This window comes from Nematostella vectensis, chromosome 12 (assembly GCF_932526225.1).
Source record: "Nematostella vectensis chromosome 12, jaNemVect1.1, whole genome shotgun sequence".
Taxonomy (NCBI): Eukaryota; Metazoa; Cnidaria; class Anthozoa; order Actiniaria; family Edwardsiidae; genus Nematostella; species Nematostella vectensis.
The window spans coordinates 12,379,192-12,400,201 of record NC_064045.1 but is presented as its reverse complement, the minus strand read 5'-3'; the positions used below and the strand labels follow the sequence as shown (position 1 = coordinate 12,400,201).

The 21,010-nt window shown below is 38.9% G+C and overlaps 3 protein-coding genes across 3 annotated transcripts in view; 2 read left to right on the top strand and 1 right to left on the bottom strand.

Annotated features, from left to right (window-relative positions):
- The window catches only part of LOC5520620 (exocyst complex component 7), a 37,998-nt gene extending 24,143 nt beyond the window's left edge, over window positions 1-13,855 (top strand). Inside the window, exons 17-28 of the mRNA XM_048720008.1 lie at window positions 3,035-3,154; window positions 3,592-3,651; window positions 4,110-4,148; window positions 4,599-4,664; window positions 5,327-5,396; window positions 6,254-6,322; window positions 7,013-7,133; window positions 10,254-10,352; window positions 10,940-11,018; window positions 11,613-11,654; window positions 12,667-12,800; window positions 13,341-13,855. Coding sequence (XP_048575965.1) covers window positions 3,035-3,154; window positions 3,592-3,651; window positions 4,110-4,148; window positions 4,599-4,664; window positions 5,327-5,396; window positions 6,254-6,322; window positions 7,013-7,133; window positions 10,254-10,352; window positions 10,940-11,018; window positions 11,613-11,654; window positions 12,667-12,800; window positions 13,341-13,443 — 1,002 coding nt within the window. The 3' untranslated portion in view covers window positions 13,444-13,855. The remainder of the gene's footprint in view (window positions 1-3,034; window positions 3,155-3,591; window positions 3,652-4,109; window positions 4,149-4,598; window positions 4,665-5,326; window positions 5,397-6,253; window positions 6,323-7,012; window positions 7,134-10,253; window positions 10,353-10,939; window positions 11,019-11,612; window positions 11,655-12,666; window positions 12,801-13,340) is intronic.
- A 124-nt stretch (window positions 13,856-13,979) lies between these two features.
- On the bottom strand, window positions 13,980-16,984 carry LOC116603976. Its single transcript, XM_032365686.2, has 6 exons — window positions 16,665-16,984; window positions 16,231-16,268; window positions 15,696-15,795; window positions 15,400-15,467; window positions 14,898-14,956; window positions 13,980-14,585 (listed from the first exon to the last, which is right to left on the bottom strand). The coding sequence occupies exons 1-6, from the start codon at window positions 16,858-16,860 to the stop codon at window positions 14,510-14,512; spliced, it is 537 nt and encodes a 178-aa protein (XP_032221577.1). The 5' UTR covers window positions 16,861-16,984; the 3' UTR covers window positions 13,980-14,509.
- Window positions 16,985-18,881: 1,897 nt separating this feature from the next.
- Window positions 18,882-20,466, top strand: LOC5520622 (UBA-like domain-containing protein 2). Its single transcript, XM_001640283.2, has 3 exons — window positions 18,882-19,195; window positions 19,299-19,355; window positions 19,479-20,466. Exons 1-3 carry the CDS (start codon window positions 19,088-19,090, stop codon window positions 19,608-19,610), a joined length of 297 nt encoding a protein of 98 aa, XP_001640333.1. The 5' UTR covers window positions 18,882-19,087; the 3' UTR covers window positions 19,611-20,466.
- The last annotated feature ends 544 nt before the right edge of the window (window positions 20,467-21,010 follow it).

The window sequence follows — 21,010 nt, the reverse complement described above, 5'->3', positions numbered from 1 at the left end:
GAGGCACGGGTTTGCTAGGTGACATAGCGCACTCGGGTCCTGGCTCTAAATGTTTTTTTTCTGAGTTCATAACGTGACTCGAAATTTCAAAGCAATGAGTTAACGTCTTGGCTCGAAATTTTAAAGTCACGAGTTAACGCCTTGACTTGAAAGTGTCAAGTCACAAGCGGCTTGAAGTTATTTCCCCAGAGTTGCCAGTCTTCTCGGAAATAAAGGAGGCTTGTCTCTTCAAGCTGCACTACACTAACCTAACGAATCGAATGGATGTTAACCACCGACGGCCATAGTGGCAGTCACCACCCTCACTGACACTGCTTACTGACAATACACAAACAGGGGCACTAGCTTCGCTGTGCCTTCCTCACCAGAACAACTGGTGCAAACACATAAGTGAGGGATTATCCTCAGGATATTCTCATTCCTAGGGGGCGAATTTTGGCTATGGAAATGGGCTACATGAATCAACTGGTCTCTTTAAACCGATCACGTCACTTCGTCACGTCTTTTTATGCTTTACTCGACTTGTGCGAACGGGTTCTCTTAGCATTTTCTAAGAAAATTGCCTACAAACATTCGACTACAACTAAGCCTAAAAGCCGATGAATATTTTACCCAACTTTGACTAGAAAATGAGGTTATGGTAGCCCCTCCCAGGCGCGTACATAGGGGGGTGCACAGGGTGTTAGCACCCCCCCCCTCCATCTTCTCCGGTTGCAAAAAAGTGGGCTCCCCTTCCCTTCAACTTATCATGGGTACGCGCCTGGTACAGTTACATTTTCCCAAGTTCACTTTACGTTTGTTTGTGACTTATGTCAACTCGCATTTGTCAGTATCCTCAGATCGAGACGCTTGAAAAATCCAGGTCTTATTCGCGCATAAACAAATGGCCTATTTCCTCTCTGCCAGAAAATACTGAAACACGACAAATCTGCTTATTACTTGTAATTTCAAGAATAAAAAACTAGCAATTAATATTCTTGGAAGTCTTGGAAGATGGGATAATGAGGTGTCATTAAAGTTCGTTATTTTTTATCGTTGTTCTAATCGGAAAAGCATAAAAAAAGAGAATTATGTGAAATAACAGTTTATTTTGATTGGTTATGTAACGAGATGTACCAATACAAGTGCTAGGAGTTTAAGAACCTGTTAGCCCAAAATCATTTTCAGCACCCTCCACATAAGAGCCTATTGAGGCTACATTTTCCATTTTATTCGTATTGGAGGGGTTACTGTGAAAATTTTTAAAAGGTATACTACCGATTTAAGATTATCATCTGTATTTATAAGTAATTTTATGAGCTTGGTCAACTTAGTTTTGTTTTGTTACAATGAATATATAGAAATATAAGAACCTGTTTTAAGCAAGTACCATTTATATAAGAACTTAATTAAAAAATTAAAAAATCAGGTTGTGTAGGGAACTACTGTATAGTAGTCAGTGTTCAATTGTCAATGTTTTTGATTATTCAATAAGTTTTTTACCTTACGTTTTTCTGACTGAGCTAGCAAAATCATCGGCAGGTGTTGTTTTTTCAGAAGTAAAAAGCAGTGTACACAGTGCAACTGAAATTTCCAAATTGCTGAATTTATTTTTCACAGGAGACTAGCAAGGTGGCTGAGTTTGTTCACTCTATGGACGAGGAAGAAATGCGAGTGATGGTTGAATGGGCAATGAGAGAGGCCAAGTCCGCTAGACTGGACTTGGCTGGTGTAAAGGGCTTTGCTTCCTACCAGAGGCTTAATACTTCCTTCAAGCAGTACATGTCAAAATCAGAATTAGTTGAGGCCGCAACAGAAGGAATTTTTCAGAGGGTTGGGGATCACCCATATCTTAAAGTAGACTTGTTAGGGGGGTTATTCGGGGGTGAAAAAATCAAGTCAATATCAGGCTACGTAGCAATATACTGCAGATAATGGCAGCTAAAATTTTAAAATCAATGGGAATGTAATTTAAGGAATATTTGTATATCTTCAGGTTTCTATTTTGTTGTTGATGTACTTTTAGAACATATAAATGTGAAATTAAAAGCTATTGAAACATGAAAAACGTGTGTAAACGTGAATATATCCACTGAATCAAGTATCCAAACCGTCAGAGTGCTCTATGACAGACTCTTTCATGCCTAACGGCAATAACAAGATTGCACACTAAACATAAATTTCATTTTACCATGCCTCCAGCCTTTCTTTCAAGTACAAACGCTGAAATACTTTAGCAAAACCACGAGTAGCAGATAGCATAACTTTGATATCGCCAAAACCGTGCGTTCGAAAGTGATTCCAAGTCTTGGCAAAATTTTGGCTAGATGGTGGATCCCAAATACCAATCTCCCAACGTGTAGTATCCGGATCGTATCCGAAGCGATCGAGACGAAGCGAACAATCGCAACAGTCTTGTAATCGTTAATGTAACGATCGTGACGATGTTGACGATGATCGTTGACATCGTGACGATCGACACGATGACGAAATCGACGATCGTGACGATCGTGTCGTCTCAATCGTGTCGTCTTTACAAGAAACATCGTGTGATCCCCATAATCATCATCATCGTCACAATAATCATCGTCACAATAATCATCATCATCATCGTCACCATAATCATCATCATCATCGTCACCATAATCATCATCATCGTCATCATCGTCACCATAATAAAAATCATCATCGTCACCATAATCATCATCATCGTCACCATAATAATCATCATCATCACCATAATCATCATCATCATCGTCACCATAATCATCACCATCATCGTCACCATAATCTTCATCGTCGTCACCGTCGTCGTTGTCTTACTACAACATTATTATCAATAACAAAAATATCAACATCATCACCACCACTATCATCCTTCCCATTTAGCTCTATTATCATTATTACAGGATAACCATCAGTATCATTATTGGTATTATTATTATCCTTCGGTGACGTCATCATTATTAGTATCCTCTTTTTTTATTGCTCCACACTATAAGTTGTATCATTAATGGCCCTCTGTCGCAATTTGTGACGCCTATTTGTATTGCAGACTATCGTAAACACGCTTCGTAAGTTCACCAGTAAGCACTACTACGCGTCCACCATGCAAGTGTTTCCCGTGCTCAGGCATTCCCGTCACATTCAACCAGACTTTGACGATGTTTTACAGGTAAGAGTTTACACAAAGTCCCACACAAAACAGTTTTTCCTTATCAAACTCAATTACTAAGTTGTTCAATTTTCGGTTGTCTTTTCCCACACCAAAACATCTGTTTTGTCATCAAACTCAATATTAAGTTATTTGATCCGAAGTATCACTTTACCGTATGTCATCGAAGAAATAGAGATACAGAAAACTCAATCCAATTAACCCAGGATCTAAATGGTACTAGAAATGATCTGGGCTGGATTCAAGCTAGTACGCAGGAGTGAGCGACCAGAAGGCGAAAAGGCTAAAGCACCCGCTCTAACACGGCCAGAAGAGCTTCTATAAGGAGACGGAAGGCCTGTCGAGAAATTATCTGATACTCCTACCCCATGTACCCCAATTGCTTCAAGCTTTATTCAGCTGTTCTCACTATTTTCCTCTGCTTCATTTTTTTCAAGTTCACCGGACCTAAAACCAGGAGCAAATTTCCAAGCCTCATAAACGCCTTAGAGTTAGCAGTAAGTACAGTATGACAAGGTTTGACGCTCATAAACGCCTTGAAGTTAGCAGTAAGAACAGTATGACGCGGTTTGACCCAGTCCCTCCCTCCACAGCCCCATCCCATGTCCGACATTTTAATAGACCGCTTCTTTCGCGGAGTTTTGTAGACAAATTTCCATTCGTCCGCATTTTGGATCAGCTGTGGCCCGCCATTCTGTGGCATTTTGGATGCGCGCGCAATTTCGTGAAAACGGTCTATTGACAAAAAATTAGGATTTTTTTATATTCATCGATCTTAAAAAAGTTGTACTGATCCTGTTTGGGTTACAAAGCCATGATCACAAATCAAACTTACCATATTAGCATGCCATTCTTCACAATTTTATCACGAACGTGCACTTCTACTTTTTTTTAGCGTAGGGATAAATCTAGCATGCGTGCTTCTAAATCTTACGGTCCCTATTATCTTTGCTAGGCAGCAAGAGCTTTGGACGAGTTTGCTGACGGAATCAGGGTAAGGCAACTGCTAATGAAATGGCTACGCCCGTTTGTTTGTATTATCCGAACCACCATTACCGGCATGAGTAACACCACCTTCATTGCTAATCAATACCAACTAGACAGAGCAAAAAAAATGGCAAGTTTTCCCAAAATAAGGTCTGGTTAACTTCGGTAAGCTTGAATTCCATTTTTAAATTATTTAAAGTATGAATTCTCCTCGTTTTTAGGGAGGAGTCGGGCTCTGATCAGAAATTAAGCCAACTTTGCTCGCTAATACCTAAATTTCATATCTGCTAAATTTCTTTAAAATTTGGAATTAAGCTTTTGGTCAGAGGAACACCTTGTATGCGGAATCTTGAGCTTATATATTGAGAATTGGAAAATTTCTAGCCATTTTTTGGCTCTGTCTACCAAGTATCGTGTTACTATACTATTTCTATATATACTATATATTCTGTTTCAGCATGCACCAGAGAAGCATGCGTCCAATATGCCGCGTGACGGAACAGTTCACGAGCTCACAAGAAATGTAAGATGTACATCTCTAATAGCTCATTTGCTATAATCGGACTAGATATGTAGACAATATCATTCTAAAAGATTTGCGACAGTTAGCTGTAAAACAAACGTTTTAAAGTAAGCTTTTTCCCACATGCAATAAGAATGTGGAATAGCCCCTGGTGGCGCTATCACCCAGATCACTATTGACAGTTTTCTTGCATTTATTAAGTTATATTATTGTAATTAAATTATTTTATACCTTCATGTTATGGCTATGTCTTTGTGGAGTAATGCATTAAACGTAAACATACTTGTTGAACTAATACAATGTGATGAGATCGCTCCGTGCGCTTGTGGTGTAGGAGCAAACGGAAAAGGCTTGCTCCTTGTCCTAACTCGCTATGGCACTCAATTTCCCTTCGTTTTAGCAGACCTTCAGTGCACCCCGAACCATCCTGCGTGTAATAATTCTTAACGCCCATTTTCCCTTGTTTACCTGATCACAGGACCGTCCTGTGATCGCGTTTCCTAAGGCCCATGATTGAAATATTATGTATAACTGCCACACAACCGAATTTGAGAGAGAAGGGAGAGTAGGGTACGCAGCCGTTATGAGGTTTGTTTTTCTGCTGACCGCACGATGCAAAATATCGAGTACCATATGTTGACGTTGATGTTTAATTTGTTCAGACATTGCTGTTTATGGAGCAGCTTTTACCTTACGTGGAGACTGTGGGGAACCTCCTCGCTACACAGCAAGGTAACTTGGAGTTGCGATGCACATATTTTTCCGGAGTAACAGTCGAAAATGTGTAGTTCCAAAAAATATCCAAACCCCTCTCCCCCTCCCCATGGAGGGGGGTCGGAGGTATGACCCCCCACCCCCCTGGAATTTCCACCCCCCTGGAAAAATAAATACAGTAAGTGTTACATAGCCAAGAAGGAGTGGACATTCGAGGTGTTAATTTTGTTACCGGCGCAGCGGAAAAAGGGCATTTACCCCCCCCCCCCCCAACCACCACCACCACCCTCTTGAAATTCCTGGGGGTTTGATCCCCCACCCCCGGAATTTCCAATCCCCTCAATGATGGGTATGGATATTTTCTGAAACTACACAATAATAAAAAACAGTGAGAATAAATTTTAAAAAAATTGTGGACCTAATCATCCCCCTTGCTGGATTACGAGAGCGTAGAGATGAAGTGGTCGAGTCAAAGGCTAAGAAGGCACGTCTCATGTCGAAACAACAAACTCAACTCACTTTGGAACCGGGAATCGAACCCGGAATCTAGTGGTGGGAGGCAAAGAGCGATGATCTGCCAACTGCACCACCAACTCTCCCGGCGTTAAGGCTTCATCTGATAAACGATACTTGACGTTGTCCACCTAGTCCTCATTTAGCGTTGCCTCAACAGCTCAAAGTTCAAAGCTCTGCACACATTTCAGGGTTAATGACCGATTTCGATGGAAAGTAATGTTGTTCAGAGTTTCCTACCATATGGTTGCCGAGAAATATATGGCAGAACCCTTAAACATCTTGTTCCCGGATTCTCGGAAATTGTCTTATTTTCAATGCTTTGCTGCCTTATCACCGGTATTTCTATGTTTCTTGACCAGAGAGCCAAAATGGCGGTGTCATCTACAGAGACGAGGGTCAACTTATAGGGATCACTGCTGAATATGTTCGTAAGTCCTGCTGTCACCTCGATGTGGGAAATTCCCAGCCGGTTTCTAACTCTGCTACCAAGAGCTTTCTTCCTGTTTCTTTCTATCAGTTTACTTATCCTTGTCGCGTCTATTTTCTAATGCGTTCTCAAAGAACATAGACGCAGCGCCGAGAAGTAAACTGCTAGAAACAAACAGGCAAAAAGAATAGGCTTAAAAAGTTTACGATTAGGTAAAAAAATGGCAAATGACGTTGAGCATCAAACAGATATTTTTTGCTGTAAATATGTAAGAGTTCTTAATCAAAACTTCTCACAACGAATGGAATTTATTCTTATCTTCAGTTTTAGAACTCTTTCAGCTCAATTGGATTTGCTTGAATTTAAGAACAACCGATCAAAAATTAAAATATTTTAAGATTTAAAAACCTTTTAACACGCGTTAAAAACATGCATTAAAAATCTTGTATGTTCTGTCTTACTCTGATTTAGCCAAACATTTTAAAAAATGAAATAAATTTCGTCATAAAATTATTAGAGTCCCAGGCCGGGTTCCTAAGAAGCAGGTTAATGCTAGCCCAGGGATGAATGCCCTTTTTATGCTATCATATGTCAAGATAGCCGTATTTATCCCTGTGTTAGTGCTAACCTGTTTTCTAGGAACCGGCCCCTGGTTATTAGAGGGTCGACTGTAGTATTTTCTTGTTTGCAGAGCGTGTCCTTGGTTCTTTGGGGCTGAATTTGCAACTAAAGACGAAGGTTTACGAGTCAGTGACACTCGTTGCACTCTTCCTCTTGAATAACTACCACTACATACTCAAGGCCCTACAAAGGTGGGTTATTATTTAACATATCCACCACTTCCTATTGAATAACTACCACTACATACACAAGGCCCTACAAAGGTGGGTTATTATTTAACATATCCACCACTTCCTATTGAATAACTACCACTACATACACAAGGCCCTACAAAGGTGGGTTATTATTCAACATATCCACCACTTCTTATTGAATAACTACCACCACATACTCAAGGCCCTACAAAGGTGGGATATTATTTAACATATCCACCACTTCCTATTGAATAACTACCACTACATACTCAAGGCCCTACAAAGGTGGGTTATTATTCAACATATCCACCACTTCTTATTGAATAACTACCACCACATACTCAAGGCCCTACAAAGGTGGGATATTATTCAACATATCCACCACTTCATATTGAATAACTACCACTACATACTCAAGGCCCTACAAAGGTGGGTTATTATTCAACATATCCACCACTTCTTATTGAATAACTACCACTACATACTCAAGGCCCTACAAAGGTGGGTTATTATTCAACATATCCACCACTTCATATTGAATAACTACCACCACATATACAAGACCCTACAAAGGTGGGTTATTATTCAACATATCCACCACTTCATATTGAATAACTACCACTACATACACAAGGCCCTACAAAGGTGGGTTATTATTCAACATATCCACCACTTCTTATTGAATAACTACCACTACATACTCAAGGCCCTACAAAGGTGGGATATTATTCAACATATCCACCACTTCCTATTGAATAACTACCACTACATACTCAAGGCCCTACAAAGGTGGGTTATTATTCAACATATCCACCACTTCTTATTGAATAACTACCACCACATACTCAAGGCCCTACAAACGTGGGATATTATTCAACATATCCACCACTTCATATTGAATAACTACCACTACATACTCAAGGCCCTACAAAGGTGGGTTATTATTCAACATATCCACCACTTCTTATTGAATAACTACCACTACATACTCAAGGCCCTACAAAGGTGGGTTATTATTTAACATATCCACCACTTCTTATTGAATAACTACCACTACATACACAAGGCCCTACAAAGGTGGGTTATTATTCAACATATCCACCACTTCATATTGAATAACTACCACTACATACACAAGGCCCTACAAAGGTGGGTTATTATTCAACATATCCACCACTTCTTATTGAATAACTACCACTACATACTCAAGGCCCTACAAAGGTGGGATATTATTCAACATATCCACCACTTCTTATTGAATAACTACCACTACATACTCAAGGCCCTACAAAGGTGGGTTCTTATTCAACATATCCACCACTTCTTATTGAATAACTACCACTACATACTCAAGGCCCTACAAAGGTGGGTTATTATTCAACATATCCACCACTTCCTATTGAATAACTACCACTACATACACAAGGCCCTACAAAGGTGGGTTATTATTTAACATATCCACCACTTCTTATTGAATAACTACCACTACATACACAAGGCCCTACAAAGGTGGGTTATTATTCAACATATCCACCACTTCTTATTGAATAACTACCACTACATACACAAGGCCCTACAAAGGTGGGTTATTATTCAACATATCCACCACTTCTTATTGAATAACTACCACTACATACTCAAGGCCCTACAAAGGTGGGTTATTATTCAACATATCCACCACTTCTTATTGAATAACTACCACTACATACTCAAGGCCCTACAAAGGTGGGATATTATTCAACATATCCACCACTTCTTATTGAATAACTACCACTACATACTCAAGGCCCTACAAAGGTGGGTTCTTATTCAACATATCCACCACTTCTTATTGAATAACTACCACTACATACTCAAGGCCCTACAAAGGTGGGTTATTATTCAACATATCCACCACTTCCTATTGAATAACTACCACTACATACTCAAGGCCCTACAAAAGTGGGTTATTATTCAACATATCCACCACTTCTTATTGAATAACTACCACTACATACTCAAGGCCCTACAAAGGTGGGTTATTATTCAACATATCCACCACTTCTTATTGAATAACTACCACTACATACTCAAGGCCCTACAAAGGTGGGTTATTATTTAACATATCCACCACTTCTTATTGAATAACTACCACTACATACACAAGGCCCTACAAAGGTGGGTTATTATTCAACATATCCACCACTTCTTATTGAATAACTACCACTACATACTCAAGGCCCTACAAAAGTGGGTTATTATTCAACATATCCACAACTTCTTATTGAATAACTACCACTACATACTCAAGGCCCTACAAAGGTGGGTTATTATTCAACATATCCACCACTTCTTATTGAATAACTACCACTACATACTCAAGGCCCTACAAAGGTGGGTTATTATTCAACATATCCACCACTTCTTATTGAATAACTACCACTACATACTCAAGGCCCTACAAAGGTGGGTTATTATTCAACATATCCACCACTTCATATTGAATAACTACCACCACATATACAAGACCCTACAAAGGTGGGTTATTATTCAACATATCCACCACTTCATATTGAATAACTACCACTACATACACAAGGCCTTACAAAGGTGGGTTATTATTCAACATATCCACCACTTCTTATTGAATAACTACCACTACATACTCAAGGCCCTACAAAGGTGGGTTATTATTCAACATATCCACCACTTCTTATTGAATAACTACCACTACATACACAAGGCCCTACAAAGGTGGGTTATTATTCAACATATCCACCACTTCATATTGAATAACTACCACTACATACTCAAGGCCCTACAAAGGTGGGTTATTATTCAACATATCCACCACTTCTTATTGAATGACTACCACTACATACTCAAGGCCCTACAAAGGTGGGTTATTATTCAACATATCCACCACTTCTTATTGAATAACTACCACTACATACTCAAGGCCCTACAAAGGTGGATTTTTATTTTAAAAGCATCCATCACTTCGATCGATCACCATCGTTATAATCATCATCACTATCACCAACAGTATCATAAGAATAATAGATAATGAATCTTGCGCGTGTTATGGAAATGCTCACGACGGACCAAAATATCGTCACATTTTGTCAATTCATTCAGGTCGGGTTTGCTGGAACTCCTTCAAAAGGGCGAGATTTACGATGTGGAGAAACAGTACAAAGAATTAGTAGAAGAGCAAAAGAAGATGTACGAAAAATGGTGGGTAACCCGGATGAGAACGGCCCCGTGTGTATCTCCTCCTTCCACAAGAGGCTAAATACCATTAGATAAATTACCATGTTATAATTTACCATGAAATAGTTTAAACCGGCTCAAATAAAGCTTCAAATCCTTTTTGAATACTCCCAATTATTCAATGTCAACCGCACCACTAATTCTCCCCAACCGATTTACGAAATGGTGGGTAACCTGGGGGAAAATAATCAAGTAAGCAAGTTATAACTGAAGCTAGGTAAATTATGTTTGGAACAAAATTGTGGTCGTGGCCCGGTTCAGACACTGAAGACAATATTTGTGTGTCTACATGATCGCCTTAAGATAATGCAGAATTAGTGTCCAATCTACAGGCTTTCAGAAATCGAGGCTCAGTAAATCAATGCTTTGTTGCTGTTTTTCTATAGAAATTGTGGTAAAAATATATGGACTGTATACTTAATAGAAAATGGCACAAAGTTGTCAAAAATCGTGTTTTCCTATCTTGATTGAGGTTGCCTCATCGGGAAAATCATGAAGAAATTGGGATGGTTGCACACTGTAGAATTTTAATAATGTTGTTGTCATTTCAGCTGGAGTAAAGTTCTGCATTATCTCCTTGAGATGGAAAAGCCAGGAGCGGCATCCAAGTCTGTGGAAGCAACAATGAAGGTGGGTCGGCGGCCACTTTTAGAAGCGCGGCGCACACTGGCGACATAACGACAACGGTTGTCAGGGCCTGACCAAATGAAATAGTACGTCCTTTAGCTCCCAAATCTCCCATCATGTGTCATTGCGAAAAGTAATGGGGTTTCCCTGCAAATTGTCTAGTGTCTAGTGCGTATAGCTGTATATACAGCTATAGCGACTGCATATATACCTATTTCAATAAAGGTTGTCAGCGCAAACGGCGAATGGCAATTGGCAAATGACATTTCTACGTCCGAAAGTTACTGATGGGTAGTAGTTATTTGTAAAAATGAAGGTGGTAAATAAACTCAAGCGATGTCAGAACCATATATCAATTGCATTTAATGGATAGTCGTATGTTTTATTATTTTTTTATTTTTCCTACTTTGGAGCAAATATTTTGGGAACCATGGGAACTTTTGGTTGTAGACCTGCCATTTGTCAATCGCCATTTGCCGTTTGCACTGACAGTTTTTTTAAATAGGTGTATATAACTGATTGCATTGAAAAGATCTTTCAGTATTCCCTCCTCCCCTGATTTAATAGACTGCTGTTTACATATCTGCTGCTCCACAGTTAAAAGACAAGCAACGACAAATGATCAAAGACAAGTTCAAGGTATAGTATATCAATCGCTAAAGTTTATTCAAAACGATAGTCAGTTTATTAATTTATAAAATGAAACTCGTAAATCGCGTGCTCTAATTGGTCAAGGGTCCATGCCCAGGGCCGTAGCAGAGAGTGGGGTACTTGAGGGCACGTTCTCCCCCAATATTTTCGACAATTATAAGGAAATGACCAGAAGGGGCGTGGCTGTGCCCCCCTCCCCCCAATATTTTCTAAATGTTTCTGTATGTGCCCCCCCCCCCCAATCTGACGTGGCCTGCTACGGCTCTGATGTGTTATTACAGGACACACACACGCTAGGCTTCAGCATGCGCACGCGCTCCCTTAAACTACTCAACTGCGTCGTGCTGCGTACTTTTGTTTTCGACACGCTGTGACGTCATCTGTGCATTTATTAGACCCCATCCCCACGTATCCGTTTTCGTTTGAAAATGTAACCTTTTGTTACGGATACGGGTATCGTCCAGACGTAAGCGCGAAAACGATGACCGAAAACGAAAAAATTTGAAAACGATACCATTTCGGTGCCGTGGGGACGGACGAAAACGGAACCTTTCGAAAACGATGGCGTGATAACCCAGGTCCAGTCCACTTGGCGCGCGAGTACGCATGCGCTGTAGAGCTTGTTACCGTTTTCGTGTCATTTCTGCGTTTTCTTAGGGACGGGTCGTATCAAAATGAAAACACTTCGTTTGCAGGCTGATCTTTTTGAAAATGGAACAAAAAGGTTGCGATTACAAACGAAAACGGATACGTGGGGAAAGGGTCTTAGAGGACAGACGCACGAAAAAATGAGATCTATTTGTTAAATACACTTCACCTGGCATGTGGCAAAAGGGGCCACAGGCGCCCCCTTCCCTCTACTTGCCACTTCCCTCCACTTTTCGAATCAGTAGTATTAAAACAAAATGATAGATTCCACTTCACACAACCAGATACTTTTAGGCTAGCTCTAGCGCCATGCCTTGAATTTGCTTATTTGGCTTTTTATCATACCTTGCAGGGATTCAATACAGAGTTTGAAGAGCTCTATCAGATCCAGAAGACATATGCAGTGCCAGATGTAGCCTTAAGGGAGGAAATCCGACTAAAAAACATTGAGCTGATAGTACCTATCTACCGCGCATTCAGAGACAAGTGAGTGCCACCCTTGGGGGCATCTGTGCCATACTTCAGAGATGCCAACCCTTAAAGCTCAAAATGCGGGATAATTTTTTGAGAGTTAAGTTTTATAAAGAATCTGCAGAATAGGCCCTTTTGTATAGCTACTTTTTTACAGAGATGTGACAACCAGTTTACAGATCAACGTGTATCTTTTAATTTGTCTGAAAATGCATCAATAGCAGCGCATTGTAGAACAACACTAACACGGTTTGGGAATAATACTGTGCAAATGCAAAAGTTTTTCCATCAAATGTGGGAGAGCGGGAGATCAGGCTAAAATGTGTAATCTCCCGAAAAATGCCGGAGAGTTGGGATCTCTGATACTTGAACATTATTTGGTAGTCTATACCACGTTTTTTGCTCATAACAAACCTGTGCATTGACCCATTTTAGTTTTTTTGTTGTTAAATGTACTCAGACTTGGTTGCAAACAGTTAAATAAATCATGAGTAAAATAAGTATGCAATAATGCAATTCTCTGACATGCTACTGAATTTTATTTCATTTTTACAGGTATGAAGGTGTCCCTTTCACTAAAAACCCTGAGAAATATGTGAAGTACACAGCAGATGAGGTGGAAAATCTGATGAACAAATTTTTTGATGTATCTGCATGAGACCTGTTATCAATAATTGAACTATTGACTGTTCCTCAAATCACACGAGTCACAACTAGTAGAAAAAATGTGCTGGACTTGAAAGCAGAAAAATGTTAAATTACCAGACCAAACAACATGGAGTGATTTGACTTGTTTATGTGATCCATAGCTGTGTGTAAAGATCTGCAGTTTCTATGAAGCTCTATAAAGAGTATGAAAACAAAGTTAGAAAACTAAACAAGCCCTCAGATACCAAAAAATAATGTGGAGTAATAATTTTTGTTACACTATGATTATTACGTTTTTTGCATACAGAATACTTCACTCCAAGTTTGAATCTTTTAATAATTTTAACTACTGCATTAGATTAAGAAATTTAATAGAGATATCATGTAAAATTTATGAAATAAAAAAAATGTTATAGATACAAGAAAGAATCTTGGATAACTGTCAGATTACATGTCAGATGAGACAATCAGCGGTGGTCAAGGAATCTGAAATCTATCCAATACAAGAACACAAGAAATTTTTTAAATACAACCAACAAGTGGAAATCACTTTGAAATTTTTTTTTCAATTTTATTTTTCTGATTCTTTTTGATATTTTTATATTATCTCAAGAAATCCCATTCTATAGATGGAACCTACCAATAAATTGAACTACAGTACTGTGCAGGTGCATAACCAGGATTGGCTGAGGGGGGTGCACAGTCATGGGTATCTTATTTCTTATCTTAATAAGAAATGACCCACAATTTGGCTGCCAAGGGGGTGTCCATGTGCACCCTGCGCACCCCCCTATGTACACGCCTGCTGTGCAATGCTATACATCAGGTGCTACACAGGAGTCGCGTAATACATAAACATGCCTGAGCAACCTTTGTACACAATGCTATTCAGTAGCTAACTATATACAATCTTTGTGCTTTTCAACATACCTATTCACCCAGTAACTACAGCAACTAACAAAGCAATCTTTCTACATCCCAACTTGATAAATCATTTCTTTATAACTGAACAGTTCTTTGCTGTAAAAAGCTGAACATGTCCCTCTTTTTTTTGTGGGAGAAATCCCTCCATGTTATCATAGGAACACCTCATCTTCGTTAAACATGGCATTGAAGTTTTCTTGCCTGCTTGCTTCACTGGTGAGAAGTCGGCTGAATGCAAGTAAGAACCAAAGCAATGTACAGTTTTGCTTCCGTTAAAATTATCAATGTTGTTATGCAATGTAATTTATATAATGTTTCCACCTATTAAGCCTTTCTTTTTCGAAAACTTATTTGTTTTGGGAAATCTTTGAATTCTGACATTTTATTTTCATTAGGAAAATAATTCATTACACCATATGAAAGATAGTCTGATAGAAAAGGGTTTTTTTTTTCAAGAGTGAACGGTCTATATTCATGGTTGTATAGAGTAGTATTAAAGATTAGCATACCATCAGGCAATATTTTTAGTTTGCACCGTACCTTTCTTGTTGGCCTTGGTTACTGTGTGGTTCAAAAAGTCCACCAACAATTTCTTCCAACTAAAGAAAAAAATATGAACTTAGTAAATGACTTATTGTTAGGGGCTGATGTCTCTCGTGGATAGCAAGGAAGGGTCGCCTTCTGATTTTATTATAGAAAGAGAGCCATAAAGCCAACACCAGCCAGCAGTGGATCCAAGGTAGGTGAATAAGAGGGTCCAGACATGATTTTGACAATTTATTTGTTATATTACAAATTACAACAACAAAAAACCAGATTAAATAACCTGAGTATATCATAATAATCAGGCCACAGATGAAACATAATTACTATAGCTTTCAGACTGCATGGAGGATTTATCACATACTTTTGTAAACTGTGTTAAAGGGGAGAAGGGGTGAGGACTAGCATGATATGGGGAAGTCTTAACACAGCCGAAAAATTTCAAAATGTCAACATGTATGCACCTGCCTCTTATACAATGATGCAATACTCTGTGTACCTTTGGCCCTGCATCATCTTCGTTTACCATGTGCAGCTCAAAGGAGTTCACATCATTCACACTTTCTTCTGTAAAAAGAAAATTTTATGTTAAATTATTTCACATTAGTATACCAATATATTAAATTAAGGGGTTGGTCAGGAAAAAATAAAGATTTAAAAATTAATGGATTAAAAGATTACTGTTTTGTAGACTTTAAGCAGGATTGTTTATATCAGAAACATTTTTTTTTTTTCTCTTTCATTATCATATCTGTTAGCCCTCCCACCTGAGGTTAAGACACCAAAAACTGACACCTGTTAAACTGTTGCTCAATAGTGAGAGGTTTAAGTCTGAGCTTTCCATTTCAGGCTCCACTCCATCATCCATCAAGGTGAAGGGTATTGAGGTCACATTCTAAAAAATATGCATAAATATGTGAATAAATAAGCCATAACTAAATATGTACAATCTGATAATAGACACAAACAAACTCAAAAAAATGATATAGAAAAAGATTGATGTTTTGAGTGGGAACTCCTCCATACCATTTAATTATTTCCAATGTATAGTGTACGGTTGACCATGAATTTAGAAGGGCAGTGTCAGGACAAGATTATCAAAAAGGGAGAGAAAATGAACTTGAAAAGGGACAGACAATAAAAGAAAACAAACCAAAAGCATTGGATTTGATTTATTCTCCTGGCATCAAATTTCCACATCCTCTTTGATGTCAAGATACAGGCGTGCCCCCCCCCCCCCCCCCCCCCAACCAAATCATCCACCAAAATGATTAGGTTCGACTCCACCATTAAATTTCCACATTTCATTTTTTCTTTCATGTCTACATACAGGCTTGTCCTTTATTGGTGATGTAGTCTTTGTTTTTCCTGTAGGGAGATTAAGTAAAAACTAAGGGATTCTGCCGCTACCAGAGAACGTTTGGCCGAGAGTGAACATTCATAGATCTCGACTCCCACAAGTTACATCTGAAAGCATGACCAAAAAAAGATAAGCGATTTATATAGTAGAGGTCAAATGGAAAGGCGAAAGAAAGAGAGCCAAGAAAGTAGAAAAGGAAGTGAAACTTGTTATAAACAAACAGAACATATAACTTATAATTGTAACCAACAGTATTGTAAGTTACATTGAAATACGTCGCAAGTTCCGATCGGTCTTCAAAAATATCGACTTCATGAATAACCAAGAAAATAAAATTGTAATGACAATTCACCATTTTTATAAACGATTTTTAAAAAAACTGGACCATGGTCGTCTACCTTTACCTGGAGATCGGGCATTTTCGCGCTTGTCTCTTTTTAAGTTTTCTTCACTGATCATCTTTCGCCACAATATCTTGAGCTTTGCCTGAATTTGTGCTTTCGGTAGAAACGGGTACCTCTCCTCTAATCTAGCACTGTTCTGCGCTACATATGATTTGAAAGTAATAGCCTTTTTTGGGGATTTCTTTGGAGAACTCATGATAAGGCAGAGTAATATTTTGGAATGTCACACATTTTTGGCGGGAAAAATACGTTGAGCCATATAGTACAAGGCACATGATTGGTCAATAAAAGCCTTCTTTCAGGCATAGCACCGGAAGCACTTCCTGCAACACAGGAAACCCAAATTCTATTGTTTTGTTCTAGCATGAAAAAGGTAGCCTGCTAGCCGGCTCTCCAGACCACCTCATGGCTAAATTCAAGAGATTTGCTGACGTTCACAGAACACTCGCCAAGCAAAGAACGATCTCGTGTTACCGAGGATAAAACATAATTATGGAAAGAGAACATTCGAGTACAGCGGCGCAAAAGAGGGAGAGAGAGAGATGCCTTTTTTTTTAATGAGGGATTCACTTAATATCACAATGATAATGTACGCACGGCCCTCAACAGAAACAAAATAAATAAAAGCTTTTTACAAATCTGTTAACAGCAAAATCTTTGACAATAACAATCCTTTGCTGATTTATAAACTTATTTACAGATTTTTGATGTATTCTCTTAGTTTTGCGGAGGCGGTGATTGACTTGGCTTCTTTGATTTCTAGTGGCAATGCATTCCACCTTTTAGCTGCTACAAACTTAAAGCTGTTTTTTGCTAATGTAGTCCGAGCCTCTGGAAGTACTAAGTTATGGTTTGCTGCATTTTTAGTGTTCTTGTTATGTACATCACTACACTTAACGAACATATCTCTATCTATCTGATATAGCATGGGGTCATATTGTTCATTGCCTTAAAGAGCAAAACAAGTTGTAGGTAGGTTATTCTTTTGTCGAAGGGGACAATATTTAGTTCTTCAAAAAGTGGTTTTGAAGGTGCATCCCATTTCTTATCGAGGATAACCCGCGCACATCGTTTCTGGAACTTGACCATATCGTCGATGTGTTGCTTTTTGGTCGAGCCCCAGACGATAGCACCATAGTCTAATATTGGCTGTATGAGCGAATGGTAGAACAGGGTTCTTGCTTTAAGTGACAGGAATTTCTTTGTCCTTTTTAACAAGCCTAGTCGCTTGGAGATCTTATTGTGAATGTACTTGAGGTGGTTGTCCCAGGTTAAGGAATTGTCTAATCTTATGCCAAGCAGTTGAACTTCATTGACACATTCAAGCTGGCCATTTTCTATGCTGACTGTCAAATCCTTTCCTGCCAATTTGCGCAACTTTGGCTTGCTACAGATAAGCATTGATTTGGTTTTGCTTTGGTTCAAAACCATTTTGTTTTCCTTCGCCCATCCATTCACCTTTTTTAGCTCTTCAGTAAGAATAGACTCAACCTCACTAACGCTACTTCCACTTGCGACTTGTGTTGTATCATTGCATATATCTCGAGTGCGCTGTTGGAAATTTCAAGTGGTAAGTCATTAATAAACAGGATAAACATTAAGGGACCTAAAATCGAGCTCTGGGGAACGCCTGCAGTGATGGGCTGCGAATTTGATAGCAAAACTCTGGAACTCGCTCCCACGAGAGACAAAGGAGGGTCGATCCGTTGGCTCCTTTGCTATGGCTCTCCAAAAATTAACATTGTAAATTCATGTATATAGATAATGTAAATAGATAATGTATATAGATAATGTAAATAGATAATTTATATACATTTTTCCCAGTTCACCTAAATATCACTTTATTTATTTTTTGTTTTCCCTGAGGGCCACATGTAAATTATCTGTTTAGATATTAAGTGTTACCCCTAATAAAAGTCTATCTATCCATCTAAGTCTATCTCTCCGGAGATTCGGGATCCGTCGCCACAGGGATCCCGAATCTCCGGAGAGCCGGCTAGCAAGCTATGAAAAAGGAGCATGTGGTTTGATTGCACCTGTTTTGGGTACACATTTTTCAAATCTCGAAGAATCGTTAACTCTGGAAATAATGACACGAGGAAACTTTCCAAGGAATGATTGGCATTTCCGTTACTTGTGCGCCATATTTGTTTTTGTATTTTTTATTATGCTGATTTCTAACTCTATTTTGAGCTTTCTAACTAGTCACAGGAAATTGTCGTCATAACAACGTCAAATAATATGACAGATCGCTGCTAGAATTCACCAATCAGCACTTTTGTTTTTCTGTGTACGTCATATGACACGTGATTCAGCAAAACAGAGCTTTCGAGTTCTGTTTCGATATCCGAAAACAACGAAGCGCACGTTGAAGTGTGTTTTGGTGCACCAGAAAGGTTACGTTCACCGGGATTATCGAAATAATGGACACACTAAAGGAACAAGCAATGATAAATCAATTCGTTATGGCGGCTGGTTGCGCAAGGGATCAAGCAAGACAGCTTTTGCAAGCGGCACACTGGCAGTTCGAGGTACGTATGGTTTGTTTTGGTTTCTTCGTATCTAAACCCTCTCGTGTTTTTTTTCCCTTTTTCTTTCCTATACTCGCTAACTTGCTCGATCTCGTTGTTCTAGACGGCATTGAGCCTGTTTTTCCAAGAGGCAGCGATTCCTTCTCATCCACATAACCCAGTAAGTCTACAAATCAAACTTTTTACCGACCAGGCTGAGTGTATCTCACCGGCAAAGTGATGTTTGTTGTTATCTGCGAGTTCAGAATTAGTGGTAATCTGATGTCATTGTTTTTGCTTTTAGCTTGTGACGCCAGCAAATACTCCGGCTACCCCTCCGAACTTTCCTGACGCATTGATTGCTTTTGCAAAGCTACAAGCTTCGGAAAAGGCCCAAACTTCAACAAACAAGAACACAAATGAACCAGTTAGATGAGCTCCGTTGCGCAACGAATTCAGTTGGTCAAGGGGTAGCCCCGACGTATAAACTTTGTAAAAAGGAAGCGATTGACTATATACCATTTACAGAATATGTGTTAAAAACATACTGGATCCCTGTGTCATCCAAAGTACTAAAGAATATCACAGAGGTGATGAGGTTCGATGAAGAAAACAATGAGTAGATTTGCTATGTAGCAAAGTTGTACCGGCACGCTCAGATAGAATGGCATCTGTCGTAACCGGAGTTTTCGAACTGAAGAAACCAGAGGATCGTATTTAACCGATCAAAAACACTGATCCCTTGGAGGGAACTCAAGAATGTGGGACATGAGAAAAGAAGTGGGAAGAGTGTGTGAATTTGGTTGGAATATCTCTTGTGCGGTGTGTTGTTCTGCCTGGTGCATTTGTTATGGGTGGGAAATATCAAGGCACTATCCTTTGAATTACAATCGCCACTTTCGCAGTATACAACTTATACGCAAGCAAATGCATTTGAACCCCTTAGCTATTGCATCAGCCTAAATCATTTCGGATAAACCGAAACTACGAGCTAACAGGCATTGGTAGTTATCCTACGTGATGAATAAAGCACTTATTGGTGTTACTTAGCATTATTTACATCAAGAACTCAGTCGCGGCTTAAAAAACTAAACAGTTATAAAGATTTAAAAAGCAAGACATACTTTCGGATAAGGAAAAAATTTGGATTGCTTTGAGTTGCATAAACAAAGTTTGTTATTTCTGAGAAATGTTGTGCTAAACTCTTAAAGCTTGCAGTCCTGTGTTTGGGAGAAGCTAGAAACCGAATCATGGAGAAATTCCCTTCAAATTAAAACGTTGCTGATTTGTAATGATTGTTTGTGTTGTTTATTATTCAGCATAACTTATTCGTTGATACCGGTTGAGTTTGGGGGCCTATGTTTTTTTATCTTTTATTCAACACAACACCACGTGTTCAAACGCCTTGACTTCAAGGTCGTAGCATGAGCAATTCTGTTTATAACTTGAATATTTAATTAAGCATGCCACTGCTTTCAAGTTATTGAACGTTATTTCAAGGGAAAAAAATGTTATTTACTTGGCAGGTCATGTGAACAAAGACAAATAATCTTTGAAATCCGAAGTGATAACTGACTTGAAACTGTTTTCAGTTGGTTTCAACGCGTTTGAGTTGTACAAAGTACAAAATCATAGCCTTCAAAGACCTGTGTTTCTGATTGGCTTACGTTATTTTCATCACAAAGGACTAATAACATTAAACAGACTACGATCAAACAATCTAAATTGTCCTGTATCTAGTTTCTGACTCTTTAACTTTAAAAGGATTACTTTCAAATGTGGTTATGAGTGGTGTTTACTTTCGCTTTATATTGGATGGAAGTATTATACCACATT